Source organism: Phyllostomus hastatus, unplaced genomic scaffold, assembly GCF_019186645.2.
Source record: "Phyllostomus hastatus isolate PE091 unplaced genomic scaffold, TTU_PhHast_1.1 phas_scaffold_21, whole genome shotgun sequence".
NCBI classification, from domain to species: domain Eukaryota; kingdom Metazoa; phylum Chordata; class Mammalia; order Chiroptera; family Phyllostomidae; genus Phyllostomus; species Phyllostomus hastatus.
Window position 1 is genome coordinate 46,846,922 of NW_025334017.1, and position 20,612 is coordinate 46,867,533.

Sequence of the window (20,612 nt, forward strand, 5' to 3'; positions counted from 1 at the left end):
CACTTCGGTGGTGGCTCAGCAGCCTGAAGGCTTTGAAAGATACCAGGGTCCTTAATATTAAGGATATGAAGGCCTGATGGTCAGTCTTCCCTAATATCCTTTCTCTCCACTCAGCAGGGCTCCAGCCCTGGGGCCTTGCCCGGGCAGAGTTCTCAGCAATTATGTACACACGATGGGCGTTTAGAAAAGGTCAACGATGAACAGACTTTTAAATTGTTTCAAGATGTGCCCCTCATTAACCCACATAAAAAAACCCCGCTGGTGCCCCCCCCCCGGTATCCATCCAACACGAGCGCCGGCGGTGAGTGTCCAGTGAGTGCTGACCGCCAGGTGCACGGCTGGACACTTGGGCTCGGGTGCGTTTATGTCACACTCCGCCGCATCCTCTGACACAGGAGCTCAAAGGCCATTCGCAGATGAGGCAGCGGAGGCCCAGAGAAAGACGCCCCCCGGGTGCCTGGGCAGAGTCGGGGCTGGGGTCCCGCTGCACCTTTGCCAGAGCCGTCTCCCTAATCTGATAAACCTGGCATGACAAGATACACCCCAAACTAATTGCAGATTATTTTCTTTGTTTTCATCACCACAGTGCTTCTTCGGTTTGGTTTTGACTCTGGGCGGGGTACCATTCTCGGTGCTCTGTTGCATTACTTCCTTTGATCCTTGTCAGAATCGGGTGAGGTAGAGACGACTGGAGCACATTTTGCGGCTGAAGAAGCTGAGACGCTCTGGGAGGTAACGTAAGCTTCCGAGACTACCCGGCTGGGAAACGCCAGGATGTCGAAGGACCCCCAGGCCGCCTGCTCCAGGGCCCGCCGCTCAGCCCCACCCCAGGGTCCAGACCCCAAGCCACCCCCTTCCTGAACCCAGCGAGCCGTGCTAGGCATCAGATGCACGCAGAAACCCTCTGAGGTCATGGAGACTCCCACCTGTCATCCACACTACCCGCGGCTCCGCCCTGCATCTTGTGTCCCCTCGCCGCCCACCAACGCAGCCTGCTGGCTCCGCGACCAGACGTGCCTGGAGCCCTTCCACACCCACCTCCTCCACGGCTGCCCCCTGGAGAGAGCGAGCGAGCCAGCACCGCCTTGCACCGGGGCATGACAGTGACCTTCCAGCTGGCCCCCCTGCTGGCCTCGCTGGAATCCGTTTTATCTGCACAACCAGACGGAGCCCTTTAACGCGCCCCCGGGAACACATCACCCAGGGCTCTCAGGTCTGCTGCGTGTAGGTGGCTTCCTGTCTCCCGCGGGGGCGTCGGGAGGCTGGGGCTGGGGCTGGGGCCAGCCCGACACGGAGGAAGCCCCATCGGTGTCTCTCGGCCCCCTGGTGCGTGAGCAGCAGGCAGCCACCCGTTCCACGGAAGCTGCAGACACAGAGGAGGCGCCTGGGGACGAGCCGCCGCACAGCCTCCCTAGGCAGTGGCTCTGACGAGCGGGTGCCATGCCGGGAAGAGCCCGTGCCCAGCGTGCTTCCGAATCCTCTGCAGCAGGGCCGGGCCGGGCCTCGGGGGGAGCCAACGCTGAGCTCCAGGCTGGTGAGGAGGGCGGGGCGCCTCTCGCATCCTGTGCGGTGAGGGCACGGCCGTGCAGCGGGCCAGACGCGAGGCTCCGACACCCGGGCTGCTCCCCAGGACAGGACTCCCGCTCCAGGCCCCGGGGAGGGGTCCTCCTCCTCCTGACTCAGCCCTGCCTGGGACTGAGGCCCCAGGCACACGGAGTGACAGCGGGGACAGCAGGTAGCACAGAGTGACGGCAGGGGTGTGGGGAGGGGCAGGAGCCGGGAGACAGAGGGTGAGAAGCAGGCAGAGAGACCGACAGATGGAGACAGAGGGAGAGAGGGGGGCGTGGGGGGGGCGGGGCACAGACAGACAGAGGCTTTCTTCGGTCAAGATGGACCCCCATGGGATCAGTGCTCTCGTGGGAGACCCCGCAGGGCCCCTCCCTCTTCCGGCACCCGAGGACACAGGGAGAAGCCGCCACCTGCAAGAGGGCCCTCCCCTGGCCCTGCCGCCCCGCCTCAGACTTCCCACCTCGGAACCGAGAGAAACACAGTCCCGGGGCTGACGAGCCCCCCCACCCCGGCTCTGCAGCCCAGATGGCCTGAGACGGACCCCGCTGCTGAGTGGAGCCCGGTGCCCCCCCCCGCCCCCACCCGAGCCGGCAAGGAGCACGTGGGCTGTGCCTTGATCCAGGCCACCTGCCCGCTCTGGGGCCGTGGCTGCCTCGCCTCACCTCACCTCCCAAACGAAGACCAAGACGGCACCCATAGCTGCCTCCCAGGCTGCTCCTGGGGCTGCCAGGTGATGTCCCACAGAATCAGGCCTCTCCTCCCCCCGCCCCCACCCCACCCAACCCAGACCCAGAAGCTGCTTCTCGGCACCGTCCTGGGACTGTTGTGTGGCGCCTGCACCCTGTTGCCGTTGTCCCCCGGGAAGGAAGCCCCATTCCTGAACCCCAAACACGACTCCCCCGAAGCCGGCACAGTGTCCCCAGCCTGACCCCACGCAGGGGTGCAGCCTCAGCCCCCACAGCACGCGGGACGTTCTCTGTCTGCGCCCGGTCTCCCAGCGAAGGGGTCGCCGGGAAATGTGGGAGCCGCAGGACCGCGGGCTCCCCCACCGCGGACCCAGCACGCTGAACGGGTGAACGCGAGGAGCTGTCTCCCACAGAGCCCGGCCCGTCCCCCACCTGGCGATTCGGGGTGATGGGCCGGAAGGAGAAGCCAGGGGACAGAGCCCGCCCTTCCGTGGGGACCTGACCACTCGCCGCTGTGCGACCCGGAGAGACGCACTTCACCTGTCCGGTCACCGTGTCCTCGCCTGCAAACGCGAGGCTAACGCTACGGCCCCGAGACGCTGTGAGAGGAGGCGGCAGGACGGCTGGCAGACGCTGCTGTTTTTATCGCTCTCGTGGCCTCCTCCGCGCCACCCACGGATTTCGTCCTCCGTGGCACTAATGACCCCAAACTCAGCCTCTGTCCCGCCGTGGCCGCCGCTGGCCTCTGCGCTGCCCAGAAACAGCGCTTGGAGTTCACGGCATTCCACTCTCCCCGGACCGTGACCTCCCTGTGTCCCGGTCCCCCGGCCACCCCCACCCCTGGCTCCACGTCTGCTGGGCTTAAGCGTGTGAGCGCCCGTCTGGGAGTGGGCCCGAGCCCCTGCTCAGTGTGTCCCACTGCCCACACCGCAGGATGAGGAGGCTGCTCCCAGGGGCGGCTGGCCCAGCGACACCTGCCCACTCTGCGTCCCTCCCTGACCTCGGGGGCACCAGGGGGTGGTGGGGGAGCCACCGAGACCGGCCCGAGCACCCCACCCACGTCTCCCTGGAAACAGCCCGCCCTGCCACACGGGATCTCGGTTAATTCAGCACTCGGAGGCCAGGTTGTCGGGGAGGCCTCCTGGCACGCGGCCCTCCCAGAACCGGGCAGGTCCCCGACTCCAGGTCATGAGAGGTGGGGACCCTAAGGGACGATTCCTCAGGAGGAACGGCCGTCGGAGCGGGAAACCGGTCTGACGTGGTCCAAGCAGGTGTGGCTTTGCTTCATGTTCAGGCCCTTCACCCACGTGCTCCCCCTCCCCCCGTGGACCTGGTAGTGGCAGGGAGACGAGGAAGGAAGGGCCACGCGGAGCCCAGGAGGAGGACACAGATTTATTGAGTGCCTGCCGGCGCCGGTGCGTCGCAGACACACGCACACTCGGTGCCGTCCAGTGCAGGGCGGACCAGAGGCACGCGTCCCCCAGCCCCGGCCAGGGCCCGGCGGCCGGCTGCCCTCCCTCCTCGGAGAGCCCGGGAGTGGCCGCGGGACCCCTTCCTCGACGAGGAGAGTGGGCGGCGTCCTCAGTAAGGTGCACACGGGTCCTACCGCGGCTCAGGAGCCAGGTCGACGTGCGGGGGCTGCCCCTCCACTCCGGCCTCCCCGTCGGTGGTCCGGACACAGGACCCCACGGGCCACGGCCCGCCCAGGGGACACCACTGCAGTTCCACCAACGCCGGGGGGATGGGTCTGCGGCCCCAGGAGGCGGGAGGCGAGAACACTCCTCATCTCTGCAAACGCCTGCCCCCGCGTCACTGTCTCTCCTGGGGAGGGTGTCCCGGGGGCGTCTGGGCGCGACCGGAAGCAGACTCGCGCCAACTCAGTCTTTTCAAGTTTCCTTCGGAGGAAAGAGGTAAGGCCGGCCAGGGTCTGGTCGGCCTCCGTAGCACCAAGAGCCTCCTCCGCGTGGGCCGCGAGGTCCGAGGGGCCGCCAGGAGAGCCGAGAAGCAGGCCTCTGCCCCCCAGGGCACGCTGCCCAACTTCAGAGGCGAGGGCAAGACTCGCAAAGCATGAATGGGTGAAATAATAATAATTAATAATATTATTAATGATAATCTGACTGACCGCCAGCTAGCACCTGTTGGTCTTAATAACTCGGAGGTCTCTCGAGAACATAAAACAAAAAACAATAAAAGGAAAAAAAAACGAAGAAAGAAAACAGGTGGCTGAAATGGGTCAAGACCTCTGACCTCCTCGGGCTCTGAGTTCAAGTTTCAGAAATCCGCCGCAGTCTCCTGGCATTCCGGAATCTTCTAGGGGCCCTTCACATTCCCTGGGCGGGCGGCGAGGCTGGCGAAGTAGGCGCACTGGGAGGGGTCGCACTGGCCGGGGGGGCCGGGCGGGCCGGGGGGGCCGGGGTGTCCCGCGGGTCCGGTCTCCCCTTGCGGGCCGGGCCCCCCGGGGAGCCCGTCTTTGGCGTAGCCGGGCTGCCCGGGCTGACCTGGCCGAGGGGCGAAAGACACGGAAAAAGCGTCAGGTTTCCCCCGGAGCAGCCGCGCCTGAGGCTCACGGCGCCCACCCTGGGTGAACCGGGCACCGCGTAGCAGGAGCCCTGCAACCTTTGGGACAAGGGGTGGCCTTAACTGTCTGGACGAGGACAGCAACCTGGCACCCCTGGAGAGGAGCAAACTCGGGTGGCTGGCGGCCAGGTGCGGAGCACACGCTCTGAGCGAGGGGAGCGGGGAACTGGCCCTCGGCGTCCTCCCATGCCTCTCGGAGAGGCCCCTGCACTGGGGGCGGGGCACCAGGGCCTCATCCTTAACCATCGGCCCCAATTCACGTGTCCTTAGAGTTGCCTGGCAACATGCCATTACCCAGCATCCAACTTGTCCCACAATTTCTCAGCTTTGTCTGTGTGTCTAACTGCATGCTGGGCCTGCATCACCTACTCTGCACATTGTGGTCAAAGACGATGCGAACAGACTGCAAGCGACTGACAGGTAGACCAGATGGACCCAGAGAGCATTACGCATAGACACACTTCCATGCCTCCATGCATCTAGCATTGTACTGTAACATATAATCAACCTGGCTCCCTTTTTGCTTTGGCGACTAGGAAGCTCAGCGCTAAGGGCTGCAGTTTACCCTGGCAATGAGATTCCTTCTGAAGTCTTAACAATCACGTTACATAATCGGAGTCCCCCATAAAATAAATTCAAAGTAGATTGTTACTCTAAAAAGATCTTTAGACATGTCATGAATATTATGAGTGCTTTTGTAGTCCTTATGTAAACAACCTATAGGCTTAATATTCAGAAATGACCGCAGGTAATCCCATGAACGAAAATTAAATGAAACCAGACACCTCAGGGACACGGAGTTCCATGGCACGCTGTGCAATTCCTTCCACTTCCCACTCCGCACCATGTCCCGGCACATGGGCCCGCTGCCCTCCCTCGGCCGTGAGGGAGGCTGGCCCCAAGGTCCAGGCTCTCAGAGAGCAAGCCCCTGGCTCCAGGAACAGGCCGGCCCAGGGCGAGCCAGGACTGCCAGCCCCCCACCCCTTGGCCAGCACCCCCAAAAATGCACTCTGAGAAAGAGTCATGGGGTGGTAACAAGAGCAGAGAGAAAGAAAAAGGGTCCCACGTTCACGCGAATTTGGGAGAGGGCCAGCTTAAACAAAACGCACGTGGGTTTCCAGGCAAGCGACCTCGGCACGTGTGACAAGTTCACGCGCACCAGGAACAACTGCCAGGGACGCGCGGGTCCCGCACAGTCCAGGCTCACTCGGCCCCGAATCGGCTTTCTCAGGACCCCTGCCTAGGTCGTGACCTCACGGGCCGCACCTCAAGGACTCCTGGGATGTACCACGGCCGCCCGAGCAAGTCTGGAGGCCGGCAGAGAAACCAACGTGTTCCCGTGTCCTTGCAGTTGAATCTGACCCCCTCTCCCCAGCCTTCCCTGAGGCCCGTGGCGACGCGAGCGGACTCTGGACACCGTGCCTACCTGGGATTCCGGGGGGCCCCATCTCGCCTCGGAGGCCGACGCCTGGCGTACCTGGGTCGCCTTTGGCTCCTCGCTCACCTGGGAGAAAAACCACGATAAGGTCAGAGACAGGCCCCCCCACCGTCACCCCGAGCAGGAGGTGCGGCACCCGCGCTGCACCGCAGCCTCCGTTCACAACCGCCCTTGCTCACATGCACCCACACCTGGGCCCCTGACTCCCGTTCACACACTCACGTGCAAGCACACACACACACTCACACCCGGAAACATACACACGTGCCCTCTGAAATAACCAGACACTCGCTCCTAAACGCACGCTCAAACACACACATTGACACGGAGACTCCAGCACATAACTGCCCATTACACGCCCATCCGCACACTCATACAGGTTAGCGACTGTGTACATACGCTCGTACAAACACACACACAGAGGCCCGCACACTCTCCTGAAGACGCACGTGCTCACACACACCCGCTCACGTGGGTCTCCATGCTGCTCCCAAAGCCAGGACTGCCCCCCCCCCCGAGGAGGGCCGGGCAGCAGGCCAACGGAGCGCCCCACGGCCCATGGCACACGCCCCACGGCACACACCACATGCCCAGGACGCGCTCTGCTCTCGAGAGGCTGGAAACCTCCTCAGACAGACGAAGAGGCGCAAAGATGCGCTCACGGGGCAGAACGGGTGCCACCGCAGGGGTCAAAGCCGACAGATGTGCGGGGGGGTGTGGGGGGAGAGGGCCACCCAGCCTCGAGGTGCCAGAGAGGACACCGAGTTAAACTGTGCAGATCCGATGGCCCCGCCTCGGTCTCTCTCTCCGTCGCTCGCCTTCCCAGGAGGTTTCCCTAACACGACGGCGTGCTTTCTTCTGTGACCCCGAGTGAACCCTTGCTGGTTCGTGGACACGGGGGAGCCTGCTCTGCTGCTGCTTCCACTGCACTCGGCCCGTCTCTGGTCTTTCTCTGCCTCACGCTCCCTTAGGAACGACTCCTTCGTGCATTTTGTGTTGTGAGTCACGGGAGATGGGATTTGGACACGAATGTAACAGAAAGCCTTTTCAGGAGGAGAAACATTGCAGGGAATGAATGAGTGAGTGAGTGAGTGAGTGAATGAGGAAATGGGCCGTGGAGGGGGGCAGATGCTGGCGCACCCACTGCCCTAGCTCCAGGTCGTATGGTGGCAGCCGATCGGCAGCACCACGCAGTGGCTGTCCCCACTCCGTGTTCCTGCCCCGGGGAGGAGGAGCGAGTGATCAGGGTGGCGGGCGCGGCCCCAGGTCCCTCCTGCAGCTCCCAGGGCTGCAGCTCCAGCCGCCTGAGCCTGCCGTGAGGCTGGCGTGAGTGCCGTTTGCCTGGACGTCACGTGTCTCGTGCCTCGGTCAGCGCTGCGCTCAGGGGGGCCTCTGGTGGGGCTCCCTGAGACCCGAGCGGGGGGACGCAGCGGGGACAAGGGAGCGGACGGACGCCGATGCCGTCCTCCGGCAGAGGCACAATCTCACAACCCCGTCGAGCCCGGAAGCCGCTTACGCACACGGAACAAGCCCTCGGTGCCAGCGTTCTGGCTGCCACCGAGCTGCAGGGGGAGGACGGAGTAAACCCTGCATCGGTGACCCCGGGGGGCACCCCCCGCAGGCCCTCCTCAGCCCCCGGGGGACAGCGGCCCACGTCTCCTCCCGCCCTCACTCACCTTTGGGGCCCGCTGGTCCAGCCGGTCCTTCCAGACCGCCCTGCCCTGGCCGCCCCGGCTCCCCCGTGGGGCCGGCCTGGCCCGGAAGCCCGTCTTTCCCGGGGGGCCCCGGGGGCCCGGGTCTGCCCTGAGACGCCTTCACGTGGGCCGGGGGCACCTGCGCCAGGAGGTAGGCGAGTCTGACTGTGGAGCAGGGGAGACAGAGGACACGTCAGGAGGCAGGGGTGCAGGACACAGGCCGGGAGGGTGACTCCCTGCAGAGCCTGGGGTCTCGGGCGCCGGAGCCAGCGCAGCACCGTGTCCTGAAACCACACCGAGGGCCGCCGCCTGGCACGTGAGCACGCCCCCTGCTGACCCGGCCGGCCCGGGGCTGGAGCGGCCGGTGCTGCCACGGCCCCTGGGGCCAGGCTGCTGCCATGTGGCCTTGGACAAGCCACTTGACCTCCCTCAGCCCTCACCGCCTTGTCTGCGGCACGGAGGCAGGGAGGTCACCCACTCACCTTCCAGCTGCTTCCCGAGCTCCTCCTGGATGAGCCGCCGCAGCGTGTCCAGGGAGGCTGGCTCGCCCTGGGGGGAAAGGGGTGGGGTTATCCCTGTCCCAGGGATTCCCACTGCTCCCGAGAGCCCTGGCGTTCGGAAAACCGAGAGGGCCTCCTCGTCACGCGTGCAGCACCGTCCCATCCTCTATGCGGCCTGGACTCCGGGCTCGCCGGGGCCCCTGGGGCCCGCCCGTCCCTCCTGCACCTTGCTGCACGGGCCGCTCCCCAGCCCTGGACCCAGGTGTCTGGCCCCGAGTGTCCCCGGGTGAAGACCTGGTGGCCTCCAGGACCAGCTCACAGCCCGCCGCCCGCATGCATTCATGACAAGCCTCTCTGGCCAGACCGGCGGGCCACGTGTCCTCCCCGGCGCCCAGGGCCTGCCGTCCCTGCCCCGGTCTCCACGGCCCCACACAGGCGCCCCCTGCAGCCCTGGGGCGCGGCTCGCAGGAGCTGAGTGTGTGAGTCAGAGAAGCGCCGTGCGGCCTCGAGGCCCCGGCGGCGACGCGCAACTCTCCAAAGACTCGAAGAGAACGGTGCCCGCGCCCATCGGGCAGGCTGCTCCTTTGTTGTCTGAGTCCCTCGGGACAGCGTCCCCTCTCTGGGGCCCAGGTCTTACTGAGCCCATCCCGACAGCCCCAGCCGCTGGCACGGGCTCGGTGGGGGGGGGGGTCCGTTCCCTTACTCCTCCTTTCTCCTCCTCCGCTCAGCCATCCCCCACGACAGGCCCAGAACGCCCATCGCTTCCCACAGCAGCAGGAATGGGGGAGCCTGGCGGGGGGGGGGGTGCCCAGGGGGCTTCAGGAGCCCACCGGGTCCTCTGGCCCCTGCCCCCGGCCCCCACACACACTTGGCTGGGAGACAGCTCTAGCTGCCTGGCCTCACTCAGGGTGCTGCCACTCAGGCTGACCACAGCCACCGGGCAGTGACAGAAGCAGAGCTGGCAGGGACACTGGGGGTCACGGGAGCCCGTGGGCTGAGGAGCACCAGGGGCCCACGTGGGCGCCTGAGAGGGGAAGAGGAGGCCCCATGAGCCAGGCGGCCAGCGCCCCCCAACACCCTCCCTGGGCAGCTCTGTGCCTGCCTCTCCGGGGCCATGTGTGCCTCCGTGACAAGGGTGTGCAACTCCAGAGATCTGTCCCTGGGGTGAAAAACAGACGAAGGACAAAGAAACTGCCCTACACAGGCCTGTCCTTTTCCCTCGGGAAAAGTGAGACCCCCCCCCCCCCGGGCAGACAGAGGAGGCTGCGGCTCCCCGGCCCCTCTGCACAGGGCCCTGGGGCCGAAGAGCGCTGCAGCCCGCAGAGCGGAGTCTGGGGGTCTCACGCTGAGACAGAGCGGGGCCGGGGGCTACACTTGCACTAACAAACCTGTCAGGGGAGGGTCTCCCTGTCCCCGAGGTCAGACATGGGGAGCGGGGTCACCTGCCCCAGGTCTCACAGGTGACTGGACCCTGGAACCCACAGGAGGCCACGCCCCTCCCTGGCCTAACCTCAGGCCCCGAGGAGGAGCCCAGAGCGGACGCAGCCCGCGCATCCTTACCCTCAGTCCCGGGAATCCAGGCTGGCCTGGAGGCCCTGGGGGCCCAGCCGGCCCGCTGTCCCCAGGTGGGCCTTGGGGGCCCATCAGGCCCGTGTGGCCTTTGTGGCCTGGGATGCCAGGGTCCCCGGGCTGGCCATTCCCGCCAGGAGCTCCTTTGTCACCTTTGATCCCAGGGTCTCCCTGCGGGGGAAAGAAGGGTGTCAGTGAGCAGAGGGCTGGGGGGCGCCATGTGCGGACAGTGCTGGTCGGCTGCAGAGGACCCCCAACCCTCCACCTCCCGGAGCACTGGAGCAGCAACCTCAGTCCTGGCACAGAGACGGCCACGGTCACCCAAGGAGCCTGCAGGGACAAGTACTCGGATTGAGTCCAGGGCTCCCTCCATCTGCCCGCCAAGAGAGGCCCGCCACGGAGTCTGAGTGCCCAGCTGCTGGCCTGCTTCTGGCCCAGGCTGTCCTCCGTCAACTGGGGACAATGGCACCCTGAGCAGGTAACCTCCTGCTCCCGCCTCTCAGCTCTCGGAGGGACCACAGAGTATGACACTGCCTGGGACTCTTTGCTCCCCAGTGTGGACGCAGAGTCTGACGTCCTGGACCACAGGTTTGGGAACCCTGGCACCCGGGGGACTCTCCGGTCCGCTGCCCCGTGTGGCTGGCCAGCAGCTCAGTCATCTGGTGGCAGGTCTGAGAACACGGGGGTCACATGGCAGCCTCAGGGTCAACAGGATGCCACGGCTGGGTGGTGGCAGAGAGAGGGAGAAGTGGGGGGAAGAAGGGAAGGAGGCGGTCACTGGGAAGGGGGCTGGCGACGGGCATGCCCCCGTGGCTGGAGCAGGAAGGCACGCAGAAGAGTTAGCGGGGGGACCCCATCACTGGGTGTGGGCCCAGGAGGGAGGGGAGACACAAACCAGTGGGTGAGTCTGGCCCATCCCGGGGGGCTGGGCGGGAGGAGCCTGGGAGTGCGCCCCACACAAAGCCACTCACAGGTCCGTCTGCAATGGCTCTGTGCAGTGGCGGCCCTGGGGCGGGGCACCTTTTGCGTCGCATTTCCTTTTTTTTTTAATTTTCACTGTTTAACTATGTGTCTGGATGAGTTTTTTCAGCAGTAAGAAAAGGGGCAGTGAGCCCTGGCTGGTGTGGCTCAGTGGACTGAGCACTGTCCTGTGAACCAAAAGGTGGCCAGTTCCATTCCCAGTCGGGGCACATGCCTGGGCTGTGGGCGAGGTCCCCAAGAGGGGGTGCATGAGAGGCAACCACACATTGATGTTTCTCTCCCTTTCTTTCTCCCTCCCCCTCTAAAATGACATAAATACAAAAATCTTTTTTAAAAAAAAGAAAAAGAGCAGTGAATTTAAACCCGTATTTAGCCAGATCCGAAGAGGTCACTAAATGTCTCAGGTGTGACCAGGCCACCGAGAGGCTGTCATCTGTCGGGGACCCTAAGTTCGCGCCCATGCGCGTCCTGGTGCTCTGTGCACCGGGTGCCCAGGCTGTCCTGGCTCTGCGGTTCAGCATCTCCTATGCGTTGGGCGTCTCAGTGCCACGTTGGGGCCAAGGACTTGTCCCCGATTTCACGCGTCCCCGGGAGTGCCGGGCCGGGAGCCTGGCCCTCCCTGGCGGTGGGCCACGGAACCACTTAGAGCGGGAGGCCCGTCTCGGCCTATTGATTAGGCGTCGGAGAAGGCTCGCCCTTGCGGTCTGGGTTCCCTGGCTCCCGGCCAAACCCCGAGCCACCCCCTGCAGCAAGGACTCCCAGAGGCACCTGTGTGACACTGGCCTGGGGGCGGGGGGACCCTCGGCCCCTTCTCAGCCACAGCCCCCTCCCCTGGCTCCACCCCCAGGAACCCACAGCCACAGGACGGGGGAGAGAAGGGGACAGAGGTCCATGGGGGCGTAGGAACCGCCGACACGCTGGGTCTCCTTCCCGGCTGCCTCTGGCCTCGGCAGACAGCAGCTCCTCAACAACCCCCTTGTGGAAGAAACACTGGGAGACATCTCTGCAGGACCCGGGGGACTGTGTCGGGGGTGGGAGGTGGGGGGTCTGGTGGTGACGTCCAGGTGGCACAACAGTGTGACGGGGCGGGGGAGGGGTGGCCGGCCGACCACACGGGGGCCAGCGGTCACAGAGGTGTCTCATTCCCCTGCAGCAGGGACAGCTGCCGCAGGTCGGGGACCGCTCCCCGCCCCCCGCTGGCGTCGCCGCAGAAATAAATGATTTCCCTCTGTTTGTTTTTTTTTTTTTTTTTGGAGGAGTGACATGTAAAGAAAGGCTTTCTGAGCGTAACGCCAAAGCGATTCATTATGGAAAAATCTGTTCCCTTGTCGCCCCCCGTGACAAAGCTGGCTGCGGGCAGACTAGCACTGCGGGAGCCGGGCCCGGCGCCACGCGGGCGCCGGCACACGGCGTGGGGGGGTGGGGAGGGGCTGTCAGAGTCTCAGGCCGCCTGCCTTGGCTGCGACCGGCGATGCTACTTCTCCAGTAACAGCAGTGGGGCGGGGGCGGGGGGGAGGAAAGAGCCAGAAGAACTCCACCACCAGTGTGGGGGGCCTGCTGTCCCGCAGCCCCAGGGTTCCGGGGGTCCCCGTAGGGGCAGTCGGCGGCTCTCTGGGCTGGGCTGTGCACGAAGCATCTCGGGTCGATTCCCTCGCCGCCCTGCAAAGGCCCCACGCCCACGACTGTGCTCCCACTCACCCTCTCTCCTTTGGGTCCTGCTTCTCCGGGCTTCCCGGGGGCACCCTGCAGTAAAACACAGGGCAGGGCGGTCACCCCCAGGGCCGTCCCATCGGTGGGGGTGCCTTCGCCTCTCAGTCCTGCCCGAGCCAAGTGCTGAGGGCCAGGGCCCTCCTCCGGGAGCTCCCACTCGTCCGGACACTGCAGGCCAGGTGGGGTCCACCCCTCCGCTCTCCCGCCCTCCCAGATCACGGCCCCAGCCCATGCTCAGCCTCCTGCCGAGCCCTCCTGCCCCCTTCCCGGGGCAAGCCCCTCTCCTTAGCACCCTGGGGACCCTGCACGAGTTGGTCCTCCATAGCTGTCCCTGCCCTGCCGCTCCGGGTGACCCTCTCCCATCCCACCACTGTGGGTGGCATCTGCGGCTCCCGATGCAGGCAGGGGGCAGGGGGTCCTCTGCCTGGAGCACGCTCCCCATCTGTTATGGGCTCATGTCCGTGGCCCCCAGGTCACCTGTGATGGTGTGAGGAGGTGGGGGTCTTTGGGGGTGACTGGGGGTAGATGAGGTCGTGAGGGTGGGTCCCCCATAACGGCATTAGGGACAGTGACTGGAGACTCGGGGGCCGGCTAGTGTGATGATGGGGGGCAGAGTCCAATCCACCACCACCCTCTTTCCAGTCGCCAGGACTCTGCGAAATCAATGTCTGTTGTCTCAGCCACCAAGTCTCTGCAACGCTGGAGCAACCAGCAAGGACCCTGTCCCTGTATCTGGGAGGTGGGAACAGGGGACTCAGGGTGACCGGGCAGCAGGAGGCAGGGGTTCCCCTGGAGATGGGAGTGGTGGAGAGCTGGGTGCCTGCTCAGAGCCTGCACAGCAGCCGCAGGGCACAGGGACCCCGAGAAGGTGCTCCAGAGGGCAGCCGGGGGCCGAGGGGGCTGGTGGTGAGCAGGGGGAGCAGGGGCGGGTCAGGGAGGGAGCGTTGTGCCTGTGAGCGGGAAGCAAGGCTGGCGAGGGGCAGACGCCCCCCCCCACCCATGAGGCCCTTTGACCTGGCTTCAGGAAGTCACCGCACCCTTGTCCAGTTAAGAAAGTGGCCCAAACGGGCAGAGCGGCACAGTCTTCCTCACTCCAAGGCCGTGCGCAGGCTGTGGAGCGGCCAGGATGATCTCCCCTGACCTCACAGTCCTGGGTGTCTCCCCGGCACCCACCCATTCTCTCGCTCACTCTCTGTCACAGGGGGTGGACCTGGGCTGTGGCCCACAGAGCGCGCTGACCAGGCACAGTGCAGCACCTCAGGGTGTCCACTCCACTTGCCGTGGCCAAGGGGGGGGGTCAGCGAAGGGGCCAGGCAAGGGCTCTCGGAAACGCACGCCCAGCGCACGGACGCCGCTGGGGAAGAAGTCGACGCGTTTCAGAACTAAACGGCCGGAGGGACCGGGGCTCCGACCCCAAGGTGGGGCAGGCAGGGCGGGGGCACCCTGGGCTCCGTCTGCCGTCAGCGCCCTGGGGACCGAGCTCAGGGGCCAGCTGGAAGTGACGTGCCCTCCTGCATGTTCCGGAACCCAAGAGCCCCTCTGACCACTGGGTGCAGGGGGACAGTGGAGGGCAGGGCTGGACACAAGGAAGCCAGAGTGGAGGCGCCTGCACTGGTCCCGGTGGGAAAGGGTGACCGACCGGAAGAGGCCCCAGGGGTGGAGACGCAGCGAGCTGGGCAGGGCCGAGCTGGGCTGTGGCGGCGGAAATGACCCGTCGCTGGGCTGGACGCAGAGGGACAGGCGAGTGAGGTGCCACCTCAAGGCGGCGCCCCTGGCCTGGCCGCAGAATCTGGGGGCCCCTTGCAGATTTAAAATGCAGACCTTGTTCAAAAACCACTAAAGCACGTGTTGGGGGGGGGGGGCTTGGCTAAGCCCAGGGCCCCATAGGAATCTACCATCACCCCCCACCCACCCCCACCGCCACACAGCTGGCCCTGCCTCTCCCGCAGGACGCGGTTGCCCACGGGAGAAGATACTTGCCTCCTTGCCTGGCGCTCCCTTCTCCCCGGGCTCTCCCTGCGGGACAGAACACGGCACCGGTTAGCTCGGCGGCATCGGCACACGGCCGGTGACAGGACGTGTCAAAGCACGTCTCCAGCCAAGCCGCACTCCGGCAGAGATGGCAACCGGCGGCCCGGCCCACACCGAGGACACCCTGAGCAGGGCTGCCTGTGCGGCACAGACAAAGGAGAAGTTCCAGGTGGGGCGGGGCCCCCAGGTCCGGGCTGTCGGCCCGTCACAGGGCTCCCGGGGCACCTGTGGTAGGCACCGTGCGGCTGTGGCAGGGAGGAGACCTCTCCGAGGAGGAAGCTCAGTGAGTGAACTAAGACACCAACAAGACTCTGGGCTCTGGAGTCGGCCTTCCCAAGTTCAAGTCTTGTCTCCTCCCCGTACTGGATCTATGACTTGGACAACCTCCTCACACCACCCTTAAGCCACCCGTGCCTCAGTGTCCCCCTCTGTGAAATGGGAACAGCAGCCGCACCGGCCTCAGAGGGATGCCACGAGACTTGAATGTGGTAACGCTCATAAAGCGCTCAGAACGGACCACGGGCAGTGGAGGCCACGTCCTGAACGGGAGCCCCCCGCCCCAGAGCCGGGCACCTCGGCCCCGTCGGGGTTCCCTGCTCACCGGAGGCCCCCGGGGACCCAGGAAGCCAGGGAGTCCGGGGCTGCCGTTCTCTCCTTTGTTTCCCTTCGGGCCCTGCAGAGGGAGAACCGGGTTAACCCTCCAAGGTCGGGGCCGACTCAGGCAGACTCAGGAGGCCTGTGACCCCTCCGCTCTCTGGAGACTTGAGACGTCAGCAAGACAGAGGACAAGATGCTTTCCTGGGAGGGAGGGAGAGGGGTCAAGGAGAGACTGGGAGCACGGTGGGTCCCCACGGTGCTGTCACCATCTGGGGACCCAGACGGGCAGTGTCTCCGTAAACAACGGCCTTTCCATTCAAAGGAACAGAGATAAAGCGGGACAAAATACAGGGTCCAGCGCAAATAACGCCCCCTGGTTTGTTACAAAATCTTTCATTACAAAAGCATAAGCATGCCATTCTGTGCCATGACAACAGCACACTCCAGCACACCGTGTGACGTTTTAGGTGAAACGTTCAAATTAAAACTGCGAATTATCACACCGGTGTCATTGCCCCACCCACCGCCCTCACGCAGGCGTTGCTTCTGCCGGACCCCGAGTTCGGCACAGCGCCCTGATGCGTGCATGCGTGGCCCCAGGCGCCCTGCCGAGAGGCTCGAGGCGTCTTCCCAACAGGACGCTGGGGCGCCTGCCCCGGAGGCATCACTTCTTGGGAGAAGCTTTTGGGAATCTTGTAGTTCCAGCCTTTCCGGGAAGCCACCGTGTGTATGAGTCAGCTCTGTCGGCGAGGCCCAGTGCCAGGGGCGTGAGCGCCAGCCCAACCCCCCCCCCCCGCCCCACCACCCCGCCCGCCCGCCTGCTCTGTCGCACCAGCAGCGACAAGCCCCGGAGGCACGGCTCCAGGAGGAGGCCGCTGCCTTCGCCACGGAGCTAGGCCCCTCCAGGGCAGCTGTCCCTGGGCCCCCGGGAAGATGGGGCCCCATGTGCCTGGGAATGATGAGTTCCGGGGTGCAGGATCTTCAGTGCTAAAGCCGGGGAGCTTCCTGGCAAACCAGGATGGACTGGTCACCCCAACTTCCAGGGGGACAACAGTCAGGGTCTGCGCGTCACCCAGTGAAAGTGCTGCGGGACTCACTGCCATACCCTGAGGATGGGCTTCCGAACGGGGCTGCCCCTGTGGGCACATTCAAGTGCAGGAGGCTGGGCTGGGCGGAGACTCCCAGACGGGCCCCGAGAGCGCCACGCCCAGAATCCACCCAACACCCACCTTCCCCAGCATGTCTCCCCTCTGCCAGACCCGAACCCCGAACCCCGAATCCTTATCCAGTGTCCGGGACGTCACCGACCACGCAGTGCACCCTCCTCCTCCCGTGTGTCTGTTCTCCCTCCTTGCCCTCCCCTCCCCCACTCCTAACGGCAGGAGGACCCTTCAGCCAAATCTGCGTGGCAGCCACTCCCACGCTGGGCTGCACGCGGACCCTGCTGTCTGAGGTCCCCGGGCCGGCCGGTCTGACCCCACCTGCTCATCTCCTGAAGACACCCAACACCGGCGGGGTGACCTCATGACACGTTTGTAAACAGCCTCTAACAGGTTTGTCCCTCAGGCTGCACTGGGTGGCAGCCCACAGAGAGCCACCCGCGTGACTGCGTTTACCTTGAACTGTAAAAGAGCTCCTTCCTGCCTCCTCCCGCCTCCACAGCCCACGTCTGCCCACGGGCCCCTGTTTTCCCATCCCTGCCTCTGGGGAGGGAGACCCGAGTGAGCGAGCATCTGTGACGCGAGCCCCATGCCCTGACCTGTCCCCTAGCGGGGCGAGTACTCACGGGGTTTCCTGGGGGGCCGGGCTCCCCAGCAGATCCGGGCGGTCCACTCTTACCCTGGCGGAAGAGACAGAAGCGGTCACGCTGCAGGGCCGCTGTGCCCGGGGTCAGGGCGCAGGACGGTGGCAGGGAGAGGCTGCCGGATGGGGGGCGGGGGCGGGGGACTGACCTCACACCCAGAGCGGTAACTGGCCCCCCCGGGGCTCTCAGTAAGCCGCTTCGTCACCCACAGGCGCTCGAGCAAGGAGCTCATAACAGCGAATTCATGAATGAGTCGCCGTGAATCGGCTGAGTCAGTCCGCACACATTTAAAAGCCTCCCGCGCGGCAGGCGGTCCGGCAGCGAACGCAGGCAGGACTGACCACTCAGGCCCCCTCGTCCTTCAGCGCAGGTGCCACCTCGAGGAGCAGAGCAAGCGGCCGGCGCTGACCTCTCTGTCCCAGCCGTGCCGGCCCCCGCTGCCTAGGGGGCATGGCTGCACGCCGGTCTGGGCCCGCCCCACCCAAGGGCGCCATGCATCCCCACGAAGCAGACGCAGGTGCTGAGACATGAGGGACGGGGTGAGGGGAGGGTGCATCCTGTCCAGGTCCTGCCACCGCCCAACACAGGCCCGTTCACTCCAGATTCCGGGACCGACCCTTCCACTCCTGGATGCGCTGACTGGGGGGTGTCCTGTGCGCCTTTGTGATTTGGTACAGACGCTTAGCCAGCAAGGTTCCTGGGAGCACGGGAACCAGAACGGCCGACAAGGCTCTTGGCTCCACATCCCCCACCCCCCACCTTGAGGATCAGACGAATCCCTATTAAGCCTGGAAGCTCAGCCTCGCCAGGCCAGGCGGGGTGGGTCCTGTCCTCTGCTCACCACTTCCCTACCCCCCCAGGCTCTGCCCGCCGGGTGGGCGGCCGTGTCTGCCTGGCCCTTGCCCCTGCCGCCACCGGGAGCAGCCCACAGGCACAGCCAGGGCCTCGGCTCCCCCTGCACCCAGCACGGAGCACGGAGCACAGAGCCAGACCTGCAGGGGGCGCTCTGCCAGGAGTGCTCCCCGGAGCACATGGAGCCCGCTCCGCACGGGTCCTTCCACCCAAGGGCGCTGATGCCCTGCGGTCGGAGAGGTGTGTGTTCAGACGTGCCGGCTGCCTGGAAACGTGATATAGGGAGAAGCCAACCCCGCCCGGGCCCTCCCTACACGCCAGGCCCACGAGCAGCCCGCCGCCGTGCACAGCAGAGGCAAACACCGTCGTGCACAGAAATGCGACGCCACCGCCCGAAAGGGAAGGGACATTCGAACGCAGCCGACACAGCGCCCACCTCGTGCTGCCCCGGCCTCGGGGAGGACGCAGCCTGTCCGTCAGGGGTCATAGAGACGGCCTCCCCCTGTGCCTCACGAGGACATGTGTGATGGGGGGGTGCATCTGCCTCACCTCACCAGGTCCCGCCAGAACCACGTCCTGCCGCTGTCTCCCCCCGTGGCGCAGATGAGGAGACCGAGGCACCAGGAAGCGCAGGGCCGGCCCGCGTGCGGGACCGCCCCCACCCGCCCCTTCCAGGGACGGCGGCCCGCCCCTCCTCCCCGCCCCTCCCTCCGCCCACCCACCAACCCATCTGTGCGCCTCTAAAAATATGCGCCTCAGCTCATCCCTGCGCTAATTTTACCTCCCCTCCTCCTCCCCCTGGTCCTCTCCGTTTGCAGGGGGGATAAGGGCCAAGACGCGCTCGCTCAGGGCCGGCACAGCGGCGCGCACAGGAGGGGCGGCTCTGGGCTGCCACCTGTCACCTGTGCGCTGGAGTCCGGCTGGGGCCGAGACCTGGCTCCCTCCCGGGCCTCAGGCCACTTCTCAGGTCCTCAGAGCCCAGGCCTTGGGAGCCCCTCAGGATCTGCGGCTGCCAGGACCGGAGGCCGCACACAGCACCCCACCCCCAACGGCTCTGCACTCCAAACTCCGGCCAGGTGACCGTTGGGAGGAGGAGATCTCGAAAACAGGGGCCCGGGAAGGTGCTGGATGAAGCTGTGGACCTGAGCTGAACAGGCCTGAGCCCAGATCCGGGCTCCGCCCGCCCCTCAGCAGCTGCTTGGTCTCAGGCAAGGCCCCCGGCCTCCCCGAGCCAGAGTCTCTCCTCTGTGAGCGCGGCAGCAACAGCACCTGCCACCGCCCGGGGTGTGGGCAGGACTCTGGCGTGAGTGCCCAGTATGCCCAGCCAGCCCTCAGCCCCCGCCCCTGCCCACGGCGTCCAGCTGCGGGCGAGCAGCAGCCGTCTGCCCGGTCGGGGAAGCCCGGGTAGCACTCCCACACCGGCTGGTGAGAATCAGGTCGCCGGAGAAAAGCTGGACCCCGCTTTGTCACGTTCAAGAAAATTCTTATTGAGTGAACGTCAGCCGTTGACTGTTGGTTACAGATTCTCTACGATGTCCCTCCGCGTGGATGGGGACAAGTTAGAAAACCACGAGGGCTGCCTTCGGGGACCCAGGCCGTCGGGGCCAAACCCCACCTCCTGCAGGGGGGCCTGGGAGGTCCTTCCCGGCCTCCCCGGGGGCCTGCCGCCGGCAGCCGGCACCTCCTACACCTGTCCTGGGTCACCCACTGTTCCCAACACATCCCTCCCTCAGCCTCGCCTGTGCCCCCGAAAGCACCTGCGTGCACCGGGGGGCCGCTGAGTGCCACTCCGCCGCCCGGGAGGGAACCAGAGCGAGGGGACCGCCCTCCTCCGGACCAGACGGCGTGGGGCTCCCGGGCCCTCACCACGGGCCCCGGCCACTGTCCGTTCTCTTCCCCGGGTGGACTCGCTGGATTCTGACCACCTCCCCTGGCCGACAGGTGAGGAAGCTGAGGCCCCAGAGAGGGGAAGGACCTCACCCAGCCCACATGAGGTGGAAGTGGGGGGCAGGCGCCGAGCCCAGACAACGTAACCCCGGACCCTGGATGCAGACCCCGACGCCAGGACAGAAGGGGCGCAGGGGGCGCCACCGCGGGCCTGGGGCCGTCTCGGTGCCGTCACACCCCCCTCCCGAGAGGCCCCTGTGGGGTGCCGACACCACAGCCACACCTCACGCGTGTCTCAGTCTGGGTGCACGTGTGTCTGATCTACGAAGAGTCTTGGGCACCTCAAGAACCAACGTGTGCCCCTTGGGGGGTAGCACCCCCGGGAATGCACGCCCCAAGGGGCCTAGGCCCCTGCGGGGTGGGTAGATGATTCCAGAAAAGAGCCCGGGGGGTGGGGGTGAGGGTGGGGGGCCACTCGGGGGCTTCAGGCAGGGACTGCTGAGTCACACTGACGCTTCCACAACACAGAGGGCCACCAGGACGAGCCGGCCACAGGCCACCGTCGCCACGGTCACAGGCCCTGCCCGAACAGGGCGCAGACGGGTCTCCAAGCCAAACTCACCGGCAGGCCCCTCAGTCCCTGGGGGCCCTGTGGCCCTGCGGGTCCAGCGTCGCCCTGGAACAGAGACAGAGTCCAGTTATCACCGGGGTCACTGC

At 65.7% G+C, this 20,612-nt stretch overlaps 1 protein-coding gene across 1 annotated transcript in view; it reads right to left on the minus strand.

The window, feature by feature from the left end:
* Positions 1-3,634: 3,634 nt before the first annotated feature.
* COL22A1 (collagen type XXII alpha 1 chain) overlaps positions 3,635-20,612 on the minus strand; it is a 167,873-nt gene continuing 150,895 nt past the window's right edge. Inside the window, exons 54-63 of the mRNA XM_045861103.1 lie at positions 20,518-20,571; positions 17,139-17,192; positions 15,357-15,428; positions 14,705-14,740; positions 12,713-12,757; positions 10,025-10,204; positions 8,447-8,513; positions 7,947-8,129; positions 6,259-6,336; positions 3,635-4,753 (exon numbers count right to left, since the gene is read on the minus strand). Of these exons, the coding sequence (XP_045717059.1) occupies positions 4,566-4,753; positions 6,259-6,336; positions 7,947-8,129; positions 8,447-8,513; positions 10,025-10,204; positions 12,713-12,757; positions 14,705-14,740; positions 15,357-15,428; positions 17,139-17,192; positions 20,518-20,571 (957 nt within the window). The 3' untranslated portion in view covers positions 3,635-4,565. The remainder of the gene's footprint in view (positions 4,754-6,258; positions 6,337-7,946; positions 8,130-8,446; positions 8,514-10,024; positions 10,205-12,712; positions 12,758-14,704; positions 14,741-15,356; positions 15,429-17,138; positions 17,193-20,517; positions 20,572-20,612) is intronic.